The 25,578-nt window shown below is 39.2% G+C and overlaps 1 protein-coding gene across 2 annotated transcripts in view; it reads left to right on the forward strand.

The window, feature by feature from the left end:
• Positions 1 to 25,578, forward strand: part of PPIL6 (peptidylprolyl isomerase like 6) — a 544,036-nt gene that overhangs the window by 71,933 nt on the left and 446,525 nt on the right. For both annotated transcript variants that reach the window (XM_044066849.1, XM_044066841.1), the window contains exon 3: positions 22,998 to 23,186. In XM_044066849.1, the coding sequence (XP_043922784.1) occupies positions 22,998 to 23,186 (189 nt within the window). The remainder of the gene's footprint in view (positions 1 to 22,997; positions 23,187 to 25,578) is intronic.

Below are 25,578 nucleotides of genomic sequence, written 5' to 3' on the forward strand. Positions count from 1 at the left end.
GATCTTTGGAGATAATTGGGGTGCAAGGGATTAAGATATTTTGCTTTGAACAGAAGTCTTGGAGCTCTTGTTTACTCTAAAGTTGGTTGCTAGGATATATGCAATATCTGTTGGGTTAGAATAGGAGAATTCATTATGAATACATTCAGATCAAGTAGATAATTGTCTTTTTTAGTTTCCTAGCATAGCAAAAGAAAAAATTTTAGTTATCTTTTGTTTCAGAGGCCACCCTGAGTTAATAGACTCCTTTAGTCTACCTGATAGTGTTCTTTATTTTTTTGTAATGCTTTTCACATTATCTTTGAGAAGAGGGGTTTTGATCATTTCTTTTTTTCCCCTTTGCTGTGTAGTTTATTTATAGGAGTGGACCATGAGGGAGGTTTGTCAACTTTTAGTGCCTACTTTTATCCTGTTGATGGTTATAGGAGAAGCAAAGTATCAGAGTTTGCCACAAACTAAGTATCACACATACCACTGTAAACCACTATTAGAACTAAACTGGCTTGAACTCCCCAACCAACTTGCCCTTATTCAGCTATCCACCTTGCACAACCTTATTTTCAGGCCTACTGCCTGCCCTGCACTAGCCAATCTAGTCACACCTTACACACCAAATTGACCCCTACGATCAGAAGACAAAAATCTCTTAGCTAGCCAAAAACCCACAAGAAAACCAGGTCACTTTCTGTATTCATACTCTGTCTCTATCCTTTGGAATTCACTACCTCTAGCTACTAGGTCTATACCTGGCCTAACCCATTTTAAAGCCTCTTTAAAAAATCATCTCCAAAACACATGGCTCTGCTCCTGTATAAAGCTTGCCTAATGATCAGCTCTTCCTCTTCTTCCACACTAGCCTCATCTCCCTCTTCTGTAACATTTCAATCCCTCACAGTCTACAAGATCCTAAGGCTCTTCTAACTCCTTCACTGTTTCTATACCATATCCTTAAGCCTCTGCTCAGGCAGTTTTGCTTCTATTCTTCTTAACTCTCTCTCTATCTTTCTGCATCACTAACTTTCTGGCTATTATTTTCTTAACTGAAACTAACATTCTGTTTTTCATGTACTGTAACAGTCAATGTCACACATTGCACTACCTATGTACTATTTTTTGAACACTATCTACATCATGTATGGTGAGAGTGACTATTATTGTCTATAATGTTTTACCTCTATAGAATTGTCTAGATGTGTAAGTGTATATTGTAACATCTTGTAACATAGTTTGCTCTTTCAACTTATTTTTGTATAGTACTTCTAATGTCGTTTGTATTGGATTGGATTATACTGTATTTGTATTGTACTGTATGTGGAGCTTTTCTCCCTGGACCTCTACTGAAAATGAGTTATGAAGACCCAGTGAGACCATTCCAGTAAACAAATGTTAAATAAATAAATAAAATAAATAGGAATCCTAGGACCATGCATACATACCACACACATGCACGCACACATACACACACACACACACACACACACACACACACACACACACACACACACACACACACACGCGTATGTGCACTAGAGGCAAAGTGAACATCACTATTTGACATAGCTGCATGTCTTCAGGGTGTGAGAGGAAACTGTGGCCTCAGATGAGAACCCTTGTAGACATTGGGACAGTAAGCAGACTCTACAAAGAGGGTACTGGATCCATGAACCAAGTCTGAGAGCAAAGGACTGTGAGTCAATAGCAATACACACTTTGCTGGCAGATAAACAACCTCATCTGTCCAGTCTGCTCATTTTGTTGTCTAACTATTCAATAAGATGTACATTCTATTTAACCGATACCTTGATGTTCAAACATAGACCAGAATGACTCCAGTTTTGGATTTTAATTGTGTACTTGAATGTCTACTCAGACCTTTTTTTGAACCAGATGCTTCAGCCAGACTTATGTTCTTGTGGAAAACAGCATTTTTGGTAGCTATCACCTTAGTCAGATTTTCTGAGCTTCATGCCCTTTCTTCTCAAATACCCTTGCACCTGGAATAAAGAATTAACCAAGTGCTTCTTTGAAAACTGTTACTTATGTGACTAAGCATATTTTAAAGTGGGTTTGTGATGGTGCTGATTCCTCCTACAGAGCTGCTGCTCCTTCTGAATTAGTTTTGAGGAGATTTGCTAGGCTTTGTTCTCAAGATCCTGCTTGTGTTAAATGCAAGATTATAATTCTCCTTTAAAAATGTTCTGCTTGGACCTTCTGCAGCTGAGTTGCTGAAAAGGTGTGATCAAAGGGAAAAACTGATTCAAGGCATCTCAGAATTTTCTTCATAAAGATCACTATGTGACCAGACAGATTCTCACAAATGGAAACTGAATTAGGGGGTCTTCAAGATTTGGTCCAACTTCATGGAATACCTCAAACAGATCTATTTTCCTCAGCTCACAACAATCAGGTGGCTGAGTTCTGCTCCTGAACTCCATGCAAGAAGGCAATGCAGTGGTGCAGTGGTTAGCATTGACGCTTCACAGCAAGAGGTTTTCTGGTTCAATTCTTGGCTTGGGTGCTTTCTGTGCGGAGTCTGCATGTCCTCTCTGCAGTCATCTGGGGTTCCTCTAGGTGCTCCAGTTTCCTTACACATTCCAAAGACATGCATCTGGAGTGTTTCTCCCTGGGCTTCCACTGAAAATAGGCTCTGTCTCAGTTGGATTTTCCCGGTAAATAAAAGTTAACTATACAGCTACATACGTAACCTAAAGGGTAGGACCCAACCATGTGCAGAGCTAGTGGCCAGTGGTATCACACATACACTGACCCCACAGAGATAGCCAACCTGCTAGTAGATAGGGTTGGTGAAAATTTCATTCCCTTATCCCCTAATAACTTACAACAAACCACCCCACCCTACATATCTGAAGAGCAGGTTCTCAAAGCCTTGTCCAAGGCAAAAAACACAGCCTCTGTGGGGCCAGATGACATCCCAGGCTGTCTTTTAAACAGGCTAAAATATGAACTAGCATCATCACTAAGTACCCTTTTCAATCATAGCTTAACCACAGGTTTTGTTCCTGCAGAATGGAAGACAGCAACAGTTATTCCCCTTCACAAAAGTGGCCTAGCAACAGACCCAGGGGAATTACATACCCATAAGGCTGACCAGCCTCATCTATAAGGCCATGGAACGTATCATTATGGACCTCATAAATAAAGACATGTGACCTTCAAACCCTGCATCCTTCCTAATTAAGCTTTGTGAAGGGCAGATCCTACTTGTTAAATCTGGTGGATTTCTTTGAAAATGTGACCAGGGCCATTGACAAAGCCAAATCTGTGCACACAAAATACCTCAACCTAGCAAAGGCTTTCTACACAATCCCACATTCTGGCATTGCCAATAAACTTAGCAAACTGACTGTAAACCCCTTTGTTGTAAGATGGGTTGTCAACTGGCTCACAAACTGGACACACACTATCAAAGTGGGTGACTCCACATCAATCAGCACACCTGTTACCAGTGGGGTGCCACAGGGGTCAGTGCCGGGCTCCCTGCTATTTGGTATATACTTCTCAGAAGTTCAGGTCAAAACTAAGGAGTTGTGGCTGACCAAGTTTGCAGACGACTGCAAACTAGGTGCACTCATTGAATCCCCAAATTATGTCAGTATACTCCAGGAGGGTCTCATGCAGACTAATGACTGGTGTATTAGTCACAGTCTCAAACTGAATCCAAAGAAATGCATCATCATTCCCTTCGGCACAAACAATATCCTCTCGCATTATCAAATCAACAATAATTCCCTAAGTACCCATGAACTGTAAGGGACCTGGGATCACAAGTTGATTGCAACCTTAACTTCGACCAATATGTGTCTACTGTTGTAAGGATAGCTTTCTACATAGCACACTTGATTAGTAAAAGCATCACCTCGAGAGCAAAATAAGTTATAACCCCCTATAGTCAGCACTTATCCGGCCCATAATTGAGTATAACGCCCCATTTGGCATGTACCGTGCTAAGCACCTACAGCAATTAGAGAGACCTCAGAGGTCTCTAATAAAGAAGATCAAGAGGCTCCAGCATGTGCCTTACACAGACCAACTAAAGTCCTGTCACTATACTCTGTATCATATAAACTTCTTAGGGGAGACTTAAGCCTACCCTACAGAGCAATCCAAGACCCAAACCTAATGAACTTACTGCATATCTATAAATCAAACGGGACTAGGGCTACCTGTGCAAGGGACCTAAATATGGCCTGTGTCTTAAATAAGACATGCTGGAGGGACAGACTTATCTCCCGGCAACTGCCATGTCTTTGGAACAGGCTACCAATTCATGTGAAACAGAGCACCTCTATGACACTGTTCAAGATGAACCTGGACGAGTGGATGGGGCACTATAAATTCTTACCGGGGATAGAGCCCACAACCCTCCTGGACATGGGCAGTCATCACTAAATGCAATCTTGGGTATTGACTAGCATTTCTGTGGTATTACATTGGGATGAAGCGGTTAGACTTAAAATGATAAACAGGTTGATAGCCTAGTAATCTTCTATGAGCCTATGAAATAGGACACATTTTCTTTGCCTTGGACAGGTGTGTTCCTATATGCTTTTCCACTAGTGTCCAGGGTCATTCTGAAGAGTCAGAAAGACTCCCCAAAGATCATTGTGGTGACTCCCTTCTGGCCCAAGCAGTAGTGCTTTTGCCTTCTTTTGAAAATGGCCATAGGGTAATTATTACAAACTTCCTTACAGACTGGATTTATTCACACAGGTCCAAGGTTGTTTGATATATGCCGACTCCAAAAAAATACAGCTGACTGCCTCAGTGATAGAATTTTAATACATTTTAGACACTTTTTCTGAGGACTTGTAGCAGATATTAATGGAGGCAAGAAAGCCTGCTGGTAGAAAATCATATATTAGTAAATGGAAAATGTTTTCTAGTTTGTGCCAAGAAAAGAACCAGCACCCATTCAGGGCAAGTGTTTCTTTGGTTCTACAGTGTATGAGTTACTATCCTATTGCCTTTCCTTTTCCTCAGTCAAGATCCCTTTGTCTGTCATTTCATCATGTCTGCCCATGGCTCTCCTTTTCAATGCAATCTCATATGAAGACATTTTTGAAAGGGATGCTGCACAAAAATCCTCTTAGGAAACAGGTGGTTCCTCCTTGAGATCTTAATTTATGGTAGAAAAACTAACTCTTGCTTCATATGTCCCAGCTTATCAGGCTGATTTAAGGTTCTTAACATGGAAAACAGTCTCATTAATTGATCTGACCTCTGCAAGAAGAGGATCTTAGTTGTAACCTCTCATGGTTGGTGAACTGTCTCATGTTCCATAAATATAGAATTTCCTTAAGTTTACTTGGACAACTGTACTTTATTTCCATACAGTGAAGCCATGAGAGCTTGAAATTGAGTTTTCAAGAGCAAGTGTTTCCTTTCTGTGGTCTGTATTCTTAGAGAAGCCAACTGTTTAGCCATTAGGCTCTGCCATTTTATATTGATTTCTCCCAAATGGTCATTGATTCCTTCCACAGTAGAGAATTTTTTATGAACTGATGCCTCACAGCTTTTGGTTTCTTTGCCATCCCTACAGCACCAAATGGTGCAAGTGTATTTTCATCATTCCCACTGCTGTAGTAGCCTTTAGACTGTATGGGTTGTGTTTGGCTGCACCCACTCTTCCAATGTGATTGCTGATTGATTAATACTGAGAAGGGAAAATCAGACGTCAGACTGGAAAATCTTACTTGACACTTTCCTGCTGCCTCAAAAAGCACCGTGATGCTTTCATAAGAGCAGAAGCCAGCCTTTCAGCCCCTTTTTGGCAGATAATTCCCCTTTAGAACACTTCCACATAGGCTAATAGTTGTCACCCCAGACATATCTCCAAGAATATACCTAAGTCCCATTTCTTAAGAATAAGAATGATATGTAGTGAAGGTGGGATTCATGAGGCAGAATTGTATAAGGGATGGTATAATATTGAGTCTGTAATAGAAATTAAGAGGTAAGTGGCCTTGATTCCTTGGGAGAGCACTTTAGGATCATAGGAGGTTACTAGGCTATTGACCCAGAGGTCATTTCAAGCCTAGCCATTTCATCCCAATGTAATACCATAGACACTCAAATACCCAAGATTGTATTTAGTAATGACTGCCCATGTCCAGGAGGGTTGTGGGCACTACCCTTGGTAAGAATTTACGGTGCCCCATCCATTCATCCAGGTTCCTTTTGAACAGTGTCATAGAGAAAGAGATACTCTGCTTTACATGAATTGGAAGCCTATTCCCAAGACACGGCAACCATTGGGAGACAAATCTGTCCCTCCACCATGTCCTATTGAAGTCGCAGGCCACATTTAGGTCCCAGGAACAGGTAGTTCTAGTCCTGTTTAATTTACGGATGTGCAGCAAATTCATTAGGTTTGGGTCGGAGATTGCTGTGTAAGCCAGGCATAAATCTCCCCTAAGAAGTCTATATGATGCTGAGTATAGTGGCAGGGACTTTAGTCAGTCTGGGTAAGGCATGTGTTGGAGTCCCTTGATCTTCTTTGCTAGAAACCTCTGAGGTTTAGACTACAAAGGCAGTGTAGGTATCCAGCAGTCTTACAAAGGAAGACTTTTATTAACTTTTGGGACAGAAACATTAAAAATTAAAGAGGTGATACAAAAACACTGGGATATTCTAGCAAATAATAGATATTTTTGAGAATAAGGTGACACAGCAGCCTACATTTAGATATAAAATGGAAAAAAACTTGAAATGTTATTTTTCTAGATATGAAATAGATTGGGGGGAGCAGTCAAGGACACAGATAGATAGAGTGTTCACCTTGTGGGAACTGTGTTTATTGTGATTATGTTACAACAACTAAGTATTTTACTTCAGTTAATACTTAGGTTTTTGAAATTCGAAATTTAATAACACACGTCAAACCTTGGATTGTATACCTGGTAGTATGTTACTGTAGAAGTTTTTATACAAGACAAACTTTACTACCTTGGAAGTTTAGAATGGCTATTCATTTACGTGACATTAGATATAAAAGGGAGTGTAGCCTGTTACATAAACATATGCTTCAGTACAGGCCAGCCAGGTTTACATTTGCTGCTTTTGACAAGGTTTCTGAATGTTTTACTAAGAATATGAAACATAAAATAATGAATCATAAAGAAAGAGGTGGCTGGTAATGTTGAGTGCACTACTGAAACCTTGAATGAATGAGGAATTTTAATAGTATTTTGAATTAATATAACTATTGTTATTTGTTATTTAAAAGATAAGTAAATATTTATATAAAGTTTTCTATTAACAATATTTAACAAATCCACTAGATGGTAGTATTGCTGCATGAACCTAAGGCAGTTCTGCTGAAAAGGCTTTTGTTAATAACAGACTGGATTGCTTTTGTGGTGATTTGTAACAGCTAAAACATAGTTCCTATATATGTTAGCCAGTATAGAACTCACAACATTGAAAAAACCTTGATCAAAACCCTTGGTTTTGGGTCTGTTGTAGGATGGAGTTTTAACCATTTGGTGTGAAATAAATAAAAGGAATATTTTGGATTTATATGATGTTGGTGTGTGTGCATATATCTATATCCATGTGTGTGTGTGTGTGTGTGTGTGTGTGTGTGTGTGTGTGTGTGTGTGCAGATTTTAGGTATATACATATGTATATACACACATATAAATAGATATGGATATACATATATATATATATATATATATATATATATATATATATATATATATATATATATATACATACACACACACAGAGTATTTTTTTACTTTTTATTTGTATACACGCCATGATACCTTTAAGAAACCTGATATTTCTTAACTGCCATTTGTTTCCTGACTGGGACTACTATTTTTGCTTGGGGGGCTTATTTAATGCAGAAATATACTGCTTATGCAAATTTTTTATTTATTTGTTTTATAAAAGTTTATTTGTGGGGTACTGTTTAATTTTGGCAGAGACGATAGGTCATGTAGTGATTGTTTTCAAACTGTGACAACTTATCTGCCATTTACTCTGTCAGACTAATTTTTCTTCTGAGAGGTTTCTAAAAGGATTTTAGTGTACTACATGTGCATTAATGTGTTTTGGGGAATTTACCTTAATGGGTAACTGTGCCGCTTGTGTAAACTTGACAACAGTGATCCTAGCCACATCTGATACATCTTCCTCAGTCACAGCATGGATGCCCCACACCTACTGGTTAAACTTCCACAGTTCTTTTAAAGAAAAAAAGCAGCTTACTTGAGAGTTCTTGCTGACTGCACGGACTTGGTCTGTACCTCAGCCTATCATAGGTGAACCTGCAGTGGCCATTTATTGCTCCTCAAATCACTCACTTACCTTTCCAACTTCCTCTGATGTCCTTTCAGCCACCATGAACCAGGGGTCAACCCCATAGTCTTTGGCTGGTCCACTGTCCACACTGGGCATGGGAGAACTATCTTTACTAGGATATGGAGTTTAACAGGGGGATGCTTCAGGATATGTTTGGGGGAAGAGATCTCTTGAAGGGCACAGAATTCTCTCTTAGTCGGTAGCAGCAGATACCTGTTAAGTAAAAGCAAAATGTTAAACATTTTTTACCTGAAGCCATGGTATCTATACGTAGAGATGATGTTCTTACCTTAGCCAAGAAATCTTTATAGATAATCCTGGTTTACAGCCTTCAGGACCTGTTAAGCAGGTCATATGAAATATCCCTGGGGTGGACAGGTCAAATAAGTCTGACATAGACAGTGATAGGGTTTGTCTCCTACAGATTCTGAAGCCCTGTACTCTAATACTGGGGAAAACTATTCTTCATAAACTCCTTGGAGGTAATTTCTTTTCTCGAATTGTTGCCTGGATGAATGAGGTGTTTTTATGGGATCTAATGGATGATGTCCTTCCTTTTCACTGTTGCTGTATTCCTTACTAAAGGGATATCCTGCTAAGGATAGCCATATATCTGGCCAGCATACCACAGCCTTAGGCCCTTCCAGGTGCCGTATGTCACATGTATGTCCCATGTGCAGCATCCAAAGTACATACAAGATGTACGAATACCTAATCCCCAAACTTTTCTACCAGTCCATATCCTATGTTTTGAAATTGGTCTGTCAAGTTGTTCATCACATTGCTCCAGCTGCCAGGCCTCCAGCAGAAAAGGACCCCTTTGAGGACTTTTCCATTTTTCTTTTTGTTGGTTTACCATTTTACACATCATCCAGAAAGGGGAAGTATGAATGTGGGAGGCATATTCCCTGCAAAGATAGACATAAGTGCCTTTTCTGCCTGGGTGCAGACCACAGTCTTACTCAGTGTGCTATTTGTCAGGCTTTTGTACCAATGACCTTTTGTAGCTGTTTGGCCTCCTTTTCTGTTTACATAGAGGACTAGTGTCTGATGTTACATGCAGAGGGAACCATGGTTTATGAATCCACCTGCCTGGATGTTCAGCCACCTCTTAAGAAGCAGTCAAAAAAGATTCATTAAGAGACTTCTGCTGTCCATTCTTTGCCAGACTTCTCTGGTGGGTTGGATGAAGATCCCGAGGACCATCCAGTTCCCTCTGTCACAACTCAGTTAGAGGCCAACATGAGGTTGGTTTCTTACACATCTGCCAAGATTGAGCATATAACTGCTACAGATGAGAAGGAGGAGCCAAGGCTGATTATTTCAGAAAGACCTAAAGGGATTCCCAGATACTTGTTAGGGAAGAGGTTAATGGTTTCCTCACTGAAGTTAGCCAGGTCTCTGAACCACCTGAGGTTCCTCTGAAGAGGAATCAGAAGTCTAAACATGTAGCTGCTGTGGCAAAGGATCCCCATAAAGAATGACTCAAGGCCTTTTTATGGCTTTCTGCTGTTCTTTTTTTGTTCACTCCCTCCAAAAGACTTACAGACTCTGACTCTTCTGAAGATGTGGAATTGGATTCTGGTGAAGAAACCCTAGCTTATTTTTATCAGATCTATTCTCCTCTTGCTCTAGGATCAGAAGATGAGGGTACTCTGTCTCCAGATTCTCCTGCTGAGGAGCTTTCTTTTAGTGTCAGTATTGTAAAAATGATGGAGCACTTTCAGTGTGCAAATTCTAAATTTCTGATGTACAGAAAAGGTATTGCACCCTTTTACAAAAAGATTCTCTAGGTCTTCTGCAGTTCCTCCTGTGTTAGAAGCCCTTATGGCACTTTTACTGCTGCTTCCTAGGCTTCTGAGTCCCAGCCTCTTGCGCCTAAGGAACCTGATAGGTTTTACAAGTTGGCTGGGGCATAAAAATAATTATATAAAAATCCTTCATCTGACCCTGGAGTTATTTCTCTTTCTGCTGATAAACATTCCAAATTATTGTTTTCTTCCTAACTTCTCCCTTCTGACAGGGATAGTAGGACTATGAATAGGTATGTAGAAAAAAATTATACTTCAGCCACCTTGTCTTTCAGAGCCATAAACTATGATACCCACATGATCAGGTATGTGCTCTTCTGTCTAAACTTAGTGGTATTTTGACTGACATACCTCATTCCAAAGCTAAGACCTCTGCTATTTCTTTGTTGAGTTCTGCTTCTTATGTGGCTTGCTGTTCTGTTAAATGCAGTTATGATGCTGCTGTGGATGCATCTGTTAGGGCTACTGCTTCATTTGTTTTCTGTTTTATGCACATACTCCTGGCACAGGTTACAATCCCTTCATGATGATATAAAAGCCGAGTTGTTGGATGTTCCCATTGACTCCCATAATATGTCTGAATCTGCAGCTGCACAGCTTTTTAAATCCTTATAAGATAATGGGAAGGTTATGTAGGGCCTCAAACAGATTTTTCTTTCCCCTATCCCTAAGTTTCAAAGGAATTATCCTTGAAGTTTTCCTTTTGAGTATAGACAAAAGTAGCCTCCCTTAAGGGGTAATAAATCTGTTTTTAGACAAACCTGCTTTGGGTTCTAGCAGGAGAAATATGTTTCTGTTTGATGTTTATCCTTCCCTGCTCCTTGCCAGATTCTTCTTTCCCTCAGATTAATTCTGTCCTACCGCATCTGGCAGCAGATCACTACAGATTCCTGGATTGTTTCCATAATACAAAAGGGTTGCATCATGGTTTGCAGTTTCCTTTTAGCATTTTCAGGGATTCCTCCACCACCAATTTACCATCTTCATATTTTCCTACAATTGTTCAGGACCTTTTCACTCAGGAAACTATTTAGCCTTTTCCTTTTTCCCTTCCAGAGAAGCACATACTTTTATTCTAGGATGTTTCTAATTCCCACAAAGGAAGGAACATTCCTAGAGGCCCATTCTGGATATCTCCATTTTCAACACTTTTCTGAGGGTCCCCTCTTTTTAAATGTTTTCCCTCCACTCCATCTTCCCCTTGCTACTTCCTCAGACCTATCTGGACTGTCTGGACATGAAGGATGCTTATCTTCACATTCCTATTCATCCTCTCTTCAAGAAATTTTTACAGTTCTGTTTCTTCTTCACATTATCAGTTCTGTGCTTTGTCCTTTGGTCTTTCTACAGCTCTGAGAATCTTTACCAAATGTTTGAATCCAATCATAGCTTACTGCTGACTCCATGTTATTCAAATTTGTTCTTGTTTGGACGATCTTCTCATTAAAGCTTCTTCCCAGTAGGTTCTTATTCATAATCTTGATGTTACCATGCTCCTTCTGCAAAGTGTGGGGTTCACCCTCAATCCCAAAAATCAGTCCTGTCTCCTTTGCAGTATTACATTTTCCTGGGATGCAGGATTTGGACCTTGCCTATGGTGGCTGTTCTTCCTCCTTCCAAGGTCACTTTCTTTCAGTCTCTTCTTCCTTTACAACTTCTTTCCTTTACAGGACAGTTTTTGTGTGCTCTGCGGTACATGACCTCCACTGCTTATACAGTTCCCTTTGCCAGACTCCACATGAGGAAACTTCAGTGGTTATCTAAAGACAATCTGGTTTCAACATTGTCATCCTCTGTAGTTTCCCATTCCTGTTTTGCCTTGTCTCAAACAGGAATTTCTGTAGTGGCTTCACGTGGTACCTCTGAATCAAGGCCTACCTTTTCAAGCTCTTTCCCCTCCTCAAGAGTTATATATAGATGCTTCAGATCTTTTACAGGGGGCTTCTAACAATGATATCAGGGTCCAGGGAGTGTGATCTTCCCAATAGTTGGAAGACCACATCAACATTAAATGAATGAAGATTCTCTTTTGACTCTTCAAACCTTCCATTCCTTCTGGGTTCCAGGTCCTCTCTGGGTTTACACAGAAACCACCACTGTCTTGATGTATATGAACAAACAAGGATTACAAAGTCATACCTTCTTTACAGACTAGCTATTCTGATTTGGGAATTTGCTGTTCACCATCATCTGCTTCTTTAGGCAGTTTACATTCCCTCAGAGCAGTCTTGTGGCAGACAACCTGAGCAGGTCCAGGGCAAATCTCACGAATGGATGCTTCAAACTGAGGTCTTCTTGGACGTTATATGTCAGTGAGGTACTCCAGAAGCAGATCTGTTTGCCTCCTATATGAACAGGCAACTTCCCAGGTACTGTTCCAGGGTGCCAAATCTTCTGGCTTGGAAAGTGAACACCATGTTTTTTTCTTAGAAAGAGGTGTTTCTGTATGCTTATTCCCCTCTTCCTCTGTTGCCCAAGTTCTTACACAAGATCATGTGGGACAGGCTCAAAGTCTTGTTGGTAACTCCCATTTGGCCCAGACAGCATTGGCTTCCTCTTCTGTGTCATCTGGCCAGAGGTGATCATCACAAGATGCTGATCATATTGATCACTTTTGCAGTACCCTTACCTATATGGGTTATATCCTGACAAGGAAGTAATAGCCAGCCAGCTTCTAAAGCTTCAGAACACCTTCCACTCACTCAAAAACTGTCAGAAAGCTTCAGCTAAGCTGACTAAAAGAAAAGTTTTGGTGCAAAGCCCCCCAGAGCTATACTGTTGCAGAAGAGCATGGTCCTGTGAGGCCTTTGAGGATCAACAGTTGGCTTGTGCTGCTGGGCAAATAAGTTCCCTTTGGAGAAAAAAAAAACTTCCATTTCCCTAATGTTGTTGATTTTGTATTACTTTCCTTTTTAAGAAAGTTATTTTAAAACTAGGAGTCCTGTGTTTTAATGGACTATCTCAAGAGTGTAACATACTTTTAAATGGAACCCCCTTTTTCTGTTAGTTTAAAAGTGGTGTTAAGTAACTAAAACATTTTTGTGGAGAAATTGTGTTTATTTTACTTTTGTGGAGCTGGTATACTGTTTTAAAGTACCTTTTCTGTGTTTTTCTGTCAAAAAGTAACTTTTGTGAACTGATAGTGTTTACCAATAATTGCTGCTTGTCTTCCCAGGTCAAAAAGGTGTCATTTTTGGCTTGACTGTGGAACAGACTACCAGTCCTACAGTCCTATGGTCAGCCCTTCTTCCAGCCACAAAAATAAAGTATTAAACAAACAGCCTTTGCCACCACAGCATGCTAGCAGTTTGCCTCAGCTGCAGGTGGGTGACTCTGCTATGGCCATTTGTTGTACTTCAAATCACTCATCTTTTACCCCAAAGTCCTGTGGTATAGCACCTACAGCCACTATGGAGCTTGGGGTTAGCCATGTCTTCTCTGGCTGTTGGGTCCCCTCAGTGAGTAAGGGAGAGCCACTCTTGTCAGTCCTGGGAAGAGGGAACAGGAAAGCTTTCCTTGTTGTGTCAGAATACTGTGCTCATTACCGGGGAAGCTGCTGTTGCTATCGCCGCCATTAGCAATACAGTTAGTCCCATTTTACCTGACAAAAAAGAAACAGAAAACCAAGCATGTATCTACTCCTCCTCCATTTTCTTTGGATTGTAAATCTGAACAGGAAGACGCAGGGACAGATACAGTTTTCCCCTCAGGTTTCTGATTCAAACTCTGAGGAGATCTCATTTCCTGATTTTTCCTGTAGGAGTCTCTCTTTCAGAGAGAAATTGCTACAATGTGTCAGTGTTTTCAGTGGGAGAACACTGAGGTTTCTCAGTCTCTCAGAAAACATTATGAGTTAGAAGGATTTTCCAGAACCTACACCCATCCCTCCTATTCTGTCTGCTTTAGAGGATGTGTGTGTTACAGTCTGCAATTTTCCTGATACTCAGACAGCTATCCCTAAAAAGGCAGATAGGATGTATGAAGTTCCTCAGTTTTTTTTTATTTTATTCCGAAACCTGAGCCAGCAGTTATAGCTTTAGTTGATCAACTGCTGCTAATCAGTTAGTTAATTCCAATCCTACTCTTTCTGATAAGGATAGTAAAATTATTGATAGGTATGGGGAAAATATGCTTCTACAACTGTGATTATCAGAAATTTGAATTGTCAGGCTCATATGTTAAAGTTTGTTTTGACAAATTGTGAAAGTATGAGGAATATTTTATCTGCAGTTTCTTTTTGTGAAAAAAAGATCTGCTTTAAATAATTTAGTTTCTTCTGTTGTACTGGTCACTACTGCTTGTTTTCAGTGTGTGTATAACTCTGTTGATACTACTTCCAGGTCTATGGCCACTGGTACTTTTCTGAGGAGGTTCACATGGCCGAATTCTCAGAACCTTCCAGATGATGTTAAAAATGAGATTTTAAATTCCCCCTTGGATACAGATTGGTCCCTCTGGTGCAGAGGTGATCAAAAAGTGTAATGAAAGAGGCAAGCTTTCAGGAGGGAAGAAAGTGGACGGGAGGCAAACATTTGACAACATTAATAGAAAAATTATGATCCTGAGGGAAACAGAATGTAAGAAAATACCACTTTTGTTAGTGGGTCTTAATGTAGAGAAACCATTTGATAGAGTAATCTGGGATTTTATGAGTAATACAATGGTAGCATTTGCATTTTCTTCTTAAATAATAAGGTTAATTAGAAGGATATATGAAGGCTCACAGGCAAGAATTAAAGTGGGAGAGTTCCTCTCTAATAAGTTGTGTTTGAACAGAGGAATCAAGCAGGGTTGCCCTCTTTCTCCTTTGTTATTTACTTTATATTTAGAGCCATTGGCAAAAAATAAGAAACTCAGAAATGTAAGGATATAATTATTATAATAATCATGAAAACTTGGCTTTTATTTGCAGACTATATCATTTTGCACCTAATAAACCCAGAAAGGGACATCTTAGTATTTTAGAACATTTTATTTTCAGGATATAGAAGTAATGAAGATACTTTATGGCTGTAAACTTTATTTTATGTACTCACACATGAATGACTTCACTGCAGTGGTGGTGCTGCGGTAGCGTTGTCACCTCACAGTAAGACGTTGTCCTGTTCGATTCTCAGCTAGAGCGTCTTCTGTGTGGAGACATGCATGAATTGGCGTACCTTCGTTGAAGGTTGTGCATCAGGGCCAGCAACTCGGCACGTAAAAATCTACTGCCAATCATTAGCAGACCGGAGTTCCGCTGTGGCGACCCCTAACCGGGAAAAGCTGAAAGACACAACAACACATGAATTTATGGGGACACGATAAAATGAAATATTTCAGAGTATTTCAGAGTTTGGATTACAAAATCTTCTGTTATGGCAGCTAAAGTTTTGTGGGAAGAGTCTAGACAAAAGATAATGAGAAACTGGAAGTATATCCTTAAAGAGAATAATAGCAACCACGTAGAATATTATATTCATAAAGTAGCATAAAGTATTCTAAGAACTAAGTCACCATGAGAATGGAGAAAGGATACTTTTCTAACAGAGATAATTGCAAGTAGGGGTACAGAAATAGCAAGAAGAGGCTGCAATTTACTGGAGAAAACTGGCACAGGAACCAAGGTACTAGCAACAAATAACTAGAGAGGGAAAGCTAATGGAGTGGGATGAGGCCAAGAAGACTTTTTGACTGCAGACAAGAGACTGCCTTTCCCACCAGGGACTGATAACAGAGTAAAGGCAAAGAGAAGGACATTGTGGAATCTTAAGTGAAAGACCTGTTTTGGTGGAGTTTTTAGTTGAAACTATAAGAGAAGCTTCTGTTAAAAAATGGATAAATAGCAGGGCATATAAAATATAGCATAGTAACTATAAGAGTCAATTAGAGGCAGTTAGAAAAGATTGGGAAGAGAGACTGGAAAAGCAATTTACAAGAAAACAATTGGAAGACATATGTATGGCTCCCAAGTATGCAACCAAATTCAGAAGGTTTAGAATTTTTGCTTGGAAATGTTTGCATAGGCATTTTTATACCCCAAGCAGACATCAGAAATTTTTTCCTCAGGTAAATAGCACATGCTGAAAGTGTGATGGGAAGAAAGATGTAACTGTGAACATGCTTTGTGAATTTAATGAGTTGACAGATTTTAAAAATTCCATACAGAGTACTGTAACTAAGGAAATGATTATTTTGTGCTGGGCACAGGATCTGAATTGTCTATATTTAATAAGGCCTTATTAAGTTTTATTCTGCTGGCTGCCAAAAAAAATCAAATACTAGAAAATTGAAATTACAGTCTAAAAACAATTATATTTGAAGTATTGAACACTATAAAAGAGATAAAATAACTGGAAAAGGGATCTTTAGAAAAATGGAAAAAGCAAATTACATAGAAAGAAATGGAAAATATGGTAACCATACATGCAGAATAATGCTTAGGAGGAGGAGTGAGGTTTAACGGAAGCAAGAATTCAGCAATTTATGTAATATTGGACTGATGATAATTACAAAGAAAGGAAACGTGTGATGTACAATGTATGTAAATGGAAAAACTGTTAATATGGGTTTCCTTTTCTATTAATGTGTGTTTGCCTATGTCTAAAATGATAGTTTAATAAACGTGGTTAAAAAAACTTTCTGAAAAGATTCTACTTTAGATGAGGTATTTCTATTTCATCCTTCTGCAGCTGAGGTGATAAAGGAATGTGATGAAAATGAAAAGCTGGTTCAAGGAGTTGCTCAAAATTTTCATCTCTTTTTCAGTTATTAGAAATTTCCCTCCCACATCACTTCCCTTTTTCAATAAATAATTTTAGCAGCAAGGAGCCATCAAACAGGATTTTAAAAAGTATCAAAATGTTAAGGACAGTTGTCTCAGTCAGCATGACAGTCTGCCTTTTCAGGCTGTTCTCCCCCTTTCTACTGTAGCAATCTCTCCATTTCTCTAAGGCTTTTTCTTCCTTGTGGAACCAGATTGTTACACGCAGATTGTTTTAATCCAGCTGGAGTACACTAGGCAATGGGTATTTCTTCTTCTATTCCAGTGGATTCATTCTTTCCCGGTGAACCAAGTCTCTTTCTTTCCTCCCACTCTACACCAGATGTCTGCACAAGGAGTGATAGAATCAGTGCTTTATTGCTACTTGGGCGAAGGCCTTTATTCAAGTTTTTTCTGGCACCAAAAAGGGAAGGATCCTGGAGGCCTGTACTGGACATTTCCCTTGTAATTCCCTTTAGTCCTTTGTACTTTTGCTTCCTCGTATACATTTCATGGTAAAGGTAGATTTAAAGGATGACTGTCATCACATTCACAGTGTTTACCAGTTCAGGCATTTGTTTAGGTTAGCCAAGTCTCACATGGCTTATCAGTTCTCTATCTTATCCTTTGGATTTCTCTGCACCAAGAGTTTCATGAAATGTCTAGCTCCAGTTGTTGCTTATTGCTGACTTGTAGGCATTTACGTTTCCATATTGGACAATTGTTTTATCTTTGCAAGCTCTTTTTACAGATGTCACCAGTCTTTAGCAGTTGTTTAGAATCTTCTTCTTAGTCTCAATTTTCAACTGAGTTTCCGATTTCTCACTTTATCCCTTCTCACAGAATTGTATCCTGAGATGTTTATTAGGTATTGCCCTGGGAGGAGCCTTTCTTTCTCCAGACTAAGTAAGTACAAATGTTTCTTCTCTTATTCCTGAGTTTCTCCAATCAAAACCATGGCTTTATTAGGATTTTTTTTAGGAGTGTAGGGTACATTGCATCAAAGAGTCTCATTTTACTCCAATAAGAAATCACATTAGGAAAATACAATGTTACCTCAGATATGTCTGGATTCAGCAACTACATCCTTTTTCATTTTTCCTTTCAGATTCCAATTCTGGGAGTTGCAAAGATGGAGATTCATTGGTAGGATGACCAGTTCTTTTGCAATCCACATTCTTCATTCTCCTTTCTGGCTCCTCCACAGTTTACCACTACAGATGCATCAGACCTCATGTGGTGTGCGTTTTCCAAAGGTGTAAAACTATAAGCTCCATCAAACCTTCAAGACAGGCAGTAACACATTAATCTCAGAGAAATGTTGATAGTGATTATTCCTCGAAAGCCTTAAATCATCTCTGGTCCCCAGGACCTTTTCAGGTTTTCACAGACAGCACCACAGTAATGTGATATTTAAAGTAACAAGGGGGTACTGTATTTTACCCTCTTTGTAGACTTGCTATGATAACTTTGGAGATAGCAACTCAGCTCATGTCACGGTTCAGACTTCATAACTTCTCTAAGAGCAAATTTGATTGCAGACATGCTGAACTGGACCAGGACAGGCCCCGTGTATGGAATCTTCACCCTGTGGTCTTCCTAGAATTAATACAGGTGTTGGAAACACCTCAAATAGATCTGTTTGCCTCCTTTCAGAATAGACAAGTAAATAAATTCTACTCCAGGTCTCTCTGTTAAAGGGACTGGAAGATAGATGCGTTTTCATTCAGATGGACAGGAATATTCTTGTACATTTTTTCCACCCTTTCCACTGATATTCAGGGTTCTTCCAAATATCCAGAAGGACTCCCAAAAATTGTGATGGTGACTCTCATTTGATGCAAGCAACAGTGGTTCTCCTTTCTTTTCAGTTGGTCCAAGGATAATTACAACAAACTCCCACACAAACTGAATTTACTCACACAAGACTGGAGTTGATTGGTACACCCAACTTAAAAACTCTTCAAATAGCTGCCTGAATGATAGAATTTTGATAACTTTTAGGCACCTTTTTGAGGACATGCAGCAGATACTAAAGGAAGTGAAAAAGCTTCTAGTAAGAAATCATATATGTGCAAGTGAAAAAAAAATTCTAGTTGGTGCCAGTACAAAAAACAGGACCCTCTTCAGGCCCACCTGCCTCTGGTTCTTGATAATTTGTGAGTTACTGTCCCCTGGCCTTTCTTATTCCTCTGTCTGGGGGCATTGTTGGCCACTCCTACTTGTGTGCCCTTTGCTCCCCTTTCTAACCATACTGAAGTTAAACAGTTTTGGAAAGGGGGTGTTGCATGCCTGGCCACCTACGAAACAGGTGGCTTCTCCTTGGGATCTCAAATTTATGCTTGAAAAGATTACTCTTTCTCCATTTGAACTAGCTTATTAGGTGGATTTAAGGATCTTAACATGGAAGTATGTTTAACTCGCTGCTCTGTCATCTGCTAGGAGAATATCTGAGTTACTATTATTTATTGTGAGTCAAATATACCTTATTTTTTGACAAGAAAAGGTTTCTTTGAGAACTAATCCTTTTATGTGTAATATTTGGTCTCAAAGGTTTACTTTAAAACAGGCTATTCAATTCTGTGTCTTCTTTCCTGAGCCCAGGAATAAGGGAGAAAGGATTATTTTAATTCTGAATGTCCACAAGCAGCTCAAATGCTACCTAGAAAAAACTTGAGTCTTCAGGAAAGCTGATATGCTGTTTGTCTTCTGTGAAGGTGAGAGGAAAGAATAACCAGTGCCAAAGGAGACTGTATCCACACAGTTATCTCATACTATTGCTTTTTGTTATACTTACAGTAATAAGTTATTTCCAGGAAGGGTGTTGGCTTCTTTGGTGGCTTTTTAGAAATAGATAGGCTCTAGAAGTATTATAGAGGCAGTAATTTGGTCCCCTGTACATACCGTTACAAACCACTATAAACTGGATTCCTTTTCCAGGTCCAGAACAGGCTTTGCTTGGCTAATGGTAGTCTAGCCATGTGCTACGCTACTGCAACAGTGATGTATATGTTAAACATAGTACAGTTGTATAAGTAAACCTACCATAACAGTAGATGCTCAAAAAGATCATTGTTGTAGTAACCACCCTCCCTACACCCCCTTATGTTAACTGTTTTTCTTTTTGAGTTGCCAGGGTGTGGATGTATACATCTTTTGTATATAGTTTATTGTTGGGCTTGTTTCCTAGCATTGTTCTTTCAGGGTCGTTGCCTCTTTTCCTAGGCAAAAATGCTCTGAAGCTTTTTGTGCTCTGTGTGTCTTTTTTATAGAGCTCCCCACAATCTCCTGACAGCTGGAGCATGTTGAATGTACCCTTAAGGATTTGAAAAGCTGATTGGTCACAAGGGGGTAAGATCCATATAGCTTAGACTACTACAACAATGATCTATTAGAACATCTACTGCCGTGGTACAACTGTACTATTTTTGACTGTGATCAGCTGAAAAATATTTCTGTCCACATTAATTTATTTATCTTTCACTGTCTCTGTTTCTGACACACACACACACACACACACACACACACACACACACACACACACACACACACACATTACCCTTGACATGTCAGACCAGTGGTTATTTAAATATCATCAAGTGATTTCAGGTATCATGTGCTTTTGTACACAGAATGCTATCCCAGCTCTCAAAATAACTTCTTTCCAACTGTATATATCTGTGATGTTTGACTGTGGTTATATGAAATACATTCTGGCCACGTTAATGTATATACATGCACACACACATGCATGCATGCGTATACACACACACACACACACACACACACACACACACACACACACACACACACACACACACACACACATGCCCTTTGCAATCCAGATGGCTGCTCAGTTGCTTTTCTGCACAGGCTTACTCTCTTTTTTTCAAAAAATAACTAGTTTCTGGCTGAGTACTCTCCTGACGTTTGAATGCAATCATGTGAAATAAATTCTGGCCACTTTAATATGTTTCAAATTGTTTGTTTCACACACCTGCATGAACACATAATTGCACTTCTCCTGACATGCCAGACTAATGCTTATTTTACTTTGATCAAGTAATTGTAAGGAACATTTTATTTTATACATTAGACAGCCTCTCTTGCTCCTTCTTAGTAACTGTTTTCTGACTGTGTACATCCCTGCTGTTTGACTACCTCCTAGTTATTTGGTCTTCTGCTATGAGCATCATTTGCTGCTTGCTGTTTATCCTCTATTTCTATTAAAAAAGAAGAAAAATACATGGAGATATTGGTCATTGCTGTGGGCAATGTGTGTTTGCTCACAGGTTTATCTGATGTCTGGCCAACATTTTTAATCCAAGCTATAAGAGAAAACCACCCTGCAGAACAGGGCACCCACTTCCTACCTCAGTCTGAAGTGATGAAAAATAGCAAGGTGTGGCTGCATCTAGGCAATTGGTGTCAGTGCCTGCCTCACATAATAGGCTGTGCATTCTCTGAATAGTGAACATCATTTACTTGCTTTATATGTGTGGCTTGCCATTATGGGGCATGTCTGTAGTTAATGCCATTTATGTCATAGTTATTTTTTAATGGAGACTAACAGATTTCCATGCATTCCTTCCTTATTTATTTTTTTGCACTTATGAATATAATTTCTTAAATTTGCCACTGATGTTTTGATGACAAGTTTGAATAATTTAAGCTGCTCACTGATCAGATTTGTGGTGGTAATTGTAGTTCAGCACCACAAAAAGTGTCCCAGTTTAACCAATTGAGTAGCCTATTTTTCAGGGCTATTTTAATTAATATATGCATAATGGAAAGCTGTATACTTTGTAGCAACAGTCTTTGTCTTCATGTATATGTTTCATAGTAACATGTTGTTTCTTTTTGTATCCTCGTGTCAGAGCAGAATAAACAAATGACTCCATCTTCTGTATTGTATTTATTTGAATAAATAATTGCAAAGCAGGGTATCTTGTGACATGCAAGTAGAGGAGAAAACTAAGTTGCACGTATTACTTCTCTCAGTTAAGCACCAGAAGAGACATATGACCAGAATGTGAAAGCTAGTTTTGAAAATATGAGTATGAGATTTGAATTCTATAATTTGTATACTTCTCACCTCATTGCCATGACTGTGCAACTGTGTTGTGGTTCATACACAAAGGAATGGCTAACTGTATAAACTGTGTTGCTATGAAATGAGCATCTGTAAGTAAACAATGTTACTGCAAGGTACATATCTTCCAGTAGTGAATGAATGAAAGAATGTGGCTTCTGTTAACATTCTTTGCACAGCACATCACAACCTTATTATCTTACATTAGCAGTACACACTTCATTGAAGCACTGTATCTCTACTTTTGTAGAATAAATTCAACATGTAGCTGTATGCTGATAATGTAGGCTGCAGAAAAGACAAACTGAAGAACAGATGTAGGGATGGAGCAAGCGGGGATGATGCAAACTCTTATTGTTTTTGAAAACACATTTTGGCTACTGTTATGGCCATACATTGTTAAAAATTATGCATTTGCAATTATGACTATGACTATAACCATTAATCTTGAATTTCAAGCATTTTATTAGTTAGTTTGTTTATTCAGGAATATTCATGCTCATTATGTCTTGCAAACAGTTATCATACTTTTTAAGCATTTTATTAAAAGTTGTTGCTGTACTAGGGAAGACACAGATGTTCATAGGTCCATAGATGATTATTAGGCTAATGACCCTAGGGGGCCTTTTTAAACCTAGCCTTCCTTCCCATCCTGTACTTTGTGTCTGCAAGGTAAGCACCTTAACCGTTATGTCAAATACATTTTGAAACACCTTATTGAGGTGCAGCATTCTATTTCCTGACAATTAAGACTAAAAATAGAACGCATGCATTTTCAACAATACATTATCAATAAAATGTACTATATAATGCCCAGTATAACTAATGGATTCATGACTGCTTTGTGTTTTTATCTGATACATACCCTGTAACTGTCACTAACTATCTAATTTGCTCAACTGGTGGGCAAAAATAGTCTGAATAAATGAATACATAATATACAGCACAGGAACAGATGTATTGAAATGCAGACTTTATCTTAAAAAATATTAGTTCTAATTTCTGTTTGTCCTTCCCATAGGAGTTCAAAGGTGAGATATGGGATTTCACTTCCTCTGTCATGTGCTTTCTTGATGGTCACCCTCTTGGAAATGAGGAGGCCTTGCTGAAGCTGGCTGAAGAGGAGTTTCACTATAAAGATTTCAGGCCTGAAGCACTCTACTTAGCATTTGCTTCTGATTTTTACACAAAGTATCAGAATGCAAAAAAGGTAGGACACCACAGAAAAAAATAGAAGTATTCATTTTTTGTTTCATTTCTAAATTTTATACAAAGTAGCAGAGTGCAGAAAAGGAAGCCTTACAGAAAAAATATTTTTTTCCTGTCTTTGATTTTGTTTTTCTTGTTTTTGCTGCCTTTTTATGAGCCACTGTACTAAAGTCTTACCTTGAATTCTGTAATTGCCACAACACCCTTGACCCCACAACAGTATTTTGTCAGCAAGTATTTGTGTAGATCAATTTGAAGTAAAACTTTTTTTTCTCATTTGTAATGAGAAGCAAGATGCAGTGATTGTATTCATTATGGTACAGACCTGTCATGTCACTGTCCTCAGGTGTGCTAAGCATGTCATATCACTGGTCAACACAGTTTTTTCGGACTGCACCATGATGACCTATTCTGTCTAGTCTAGCAATGGCTGATATTACTGTGCCCTGGCCAGCACTACTGTTTGGCTATATCAGCTTTGGAACATGGCTTGTCAGCATTACAGACAGAGTTAGCATTGTGCCACAGACTGTTGATCTGATGTTGACTTTTCTGTCCGTTCCTCAACAGATGGGTCTTTAATCTGGCTTCAGCCACTTCACAGCTTTAGATCTGGCTTCAGCCACTTCAAAGTTTTAGATCCGGTGTGTAGGCTCCTCTCCTAACCATAATCTCTACGAGCAGAATGAGCGACCTCTGGCCTCATTTGCCAATGTAGCGCACCCGCAGGTGTAGCTGAAGAGATATGGGTTCCTTCCTACCTGACTCTGGTGACACCCCTATTAGGCCCAAAACACCAAGGTGGCAAGAGGGACAGATTTTATTCTAGGTGACACATCTAGTTTAAAAAAGCAATAGCATAACCATAAACAAATAATTTCAACAGCGCACCAGTTAGCAATATGTCAAGGTGAGATATGCATGCAATGAAAACATACATTCACCCTCTTTCCCAGAACTCAACAAAAGGTCTTGACATTCAAACATGCACAAAGAAGGCAGTATCAATGAGCAGTAAAGCTTTATAATGCAGCAATGCAAACACGGGGAAAAATGCAATGTCATTAAACAATAAAAGAATCATAATACAAAAATACAGATATGAAAAAATGCAATGTCATTGAGCAGCAAAATTCTTGAAGGCAGCAGTATTAACACAAGTAAAATGCAATATCATTGAACAATGAGGATTTATAATGCAACAATACAAATATGTGAAAACGCAATGTCATTTAGCAGTACTAACACCCTGTACCCCCTTGATCAATTCTAAACAGCCCAACTATGAAACACTCTATTATACACTGTTCACTGGCCAGTGACTACTTACAGTCTTGCTGCCGGTATGATGGGGCCCAAGTTGGAGCTCATATGGATCCCAGTTATTTGTAATCCACAAAGCATTTGGGGGGGATCACAATCTTATAAAAATACAAAAATGACGGCCAGAGCCTCTCACCACTCCATTGAGAATATCCTAGTGACCAGGTGCTGCGGTTCCTCTGATGAGAAAAGTAGAAAATCACCTACCAGAACTCTGGTAATCATCTATGGCTTCTCGGTACTAGGCCCAAGGGAACTCCTTTTCTTGCTGAATCATAGCAGGCGTGGAACTACTGATTTCAGACTTCTCTTCTGATTCCACAAAATATCATCATCCAGGATTTCAGCAAGAGACAGACACAATCTGCTACTTCATTTCCCTGTCCCAAAGCACTAGAACAGAAAATCCAGTCATGCTGCAAGGCCCTTTTTCCCTTCAGCTACATGTTTCAGTCTTCCCTCCTTCAGCTAGTGTTCCAGTCCCTTCTTTCACTTTCAAAATTGTCTTTTATATTCCTGAAAAGGAGCTCCACCTTTTGGTGTAATGGAAAACTACATTCTATTACTCTCCCCCCACTTGAAAATCTTGGGTCCCCCCAAGTCAAAGGTAGATTAGCAGAAAATATTTACAAACACTAATGCACCATCAACTGAACAATATTTTTGCATTCAAAAGATACAGTCCACCAAGGATAATCAGCCTTATGCTTAACTTGGGATGGGGTGTCACCACTGGAATAGGAGGCATAGGGATTATGAGCGCAGACCCTCTGATAAGCTGTGGTCACAGGTTCCTGTGTACTATGCCTCAAACTGTTATAGGTAAGTCTCTGTGGAGGCCGAATCAGTCTCTGCAGTTTTGGTTCGGAAGAGACAGCTAAGGAATTTTGCTCGGAAGGTTTGTCACTCACATCACATTCAATTTCCAGTTCTTCAGTAGGCATATTGTCTACTTCTAAGATATCCTCTTGTATAATTTCACTTTTGTTTTCCATAACGGTATCACTGTCCTCAGAACTATTTTCTGAAGTTTGCATAGCAGGGCCTCCATCAGTATCAGGTTCTGCAAG

The sequence above is a fragment of the Protopterus annectens genome, chromosome 1.part0 (assembly GCF_019279795.1).
Source record: "Protopterus annectens isolate FY-2018-M chromosome 1.part0, PAN1.0, whole genome shotgun sequence".
NCBI lineage: Eukaryota > Metazoa > Chordata > Ceratodontiformes > Protopteridae > Protopterus > Protopterus annectens.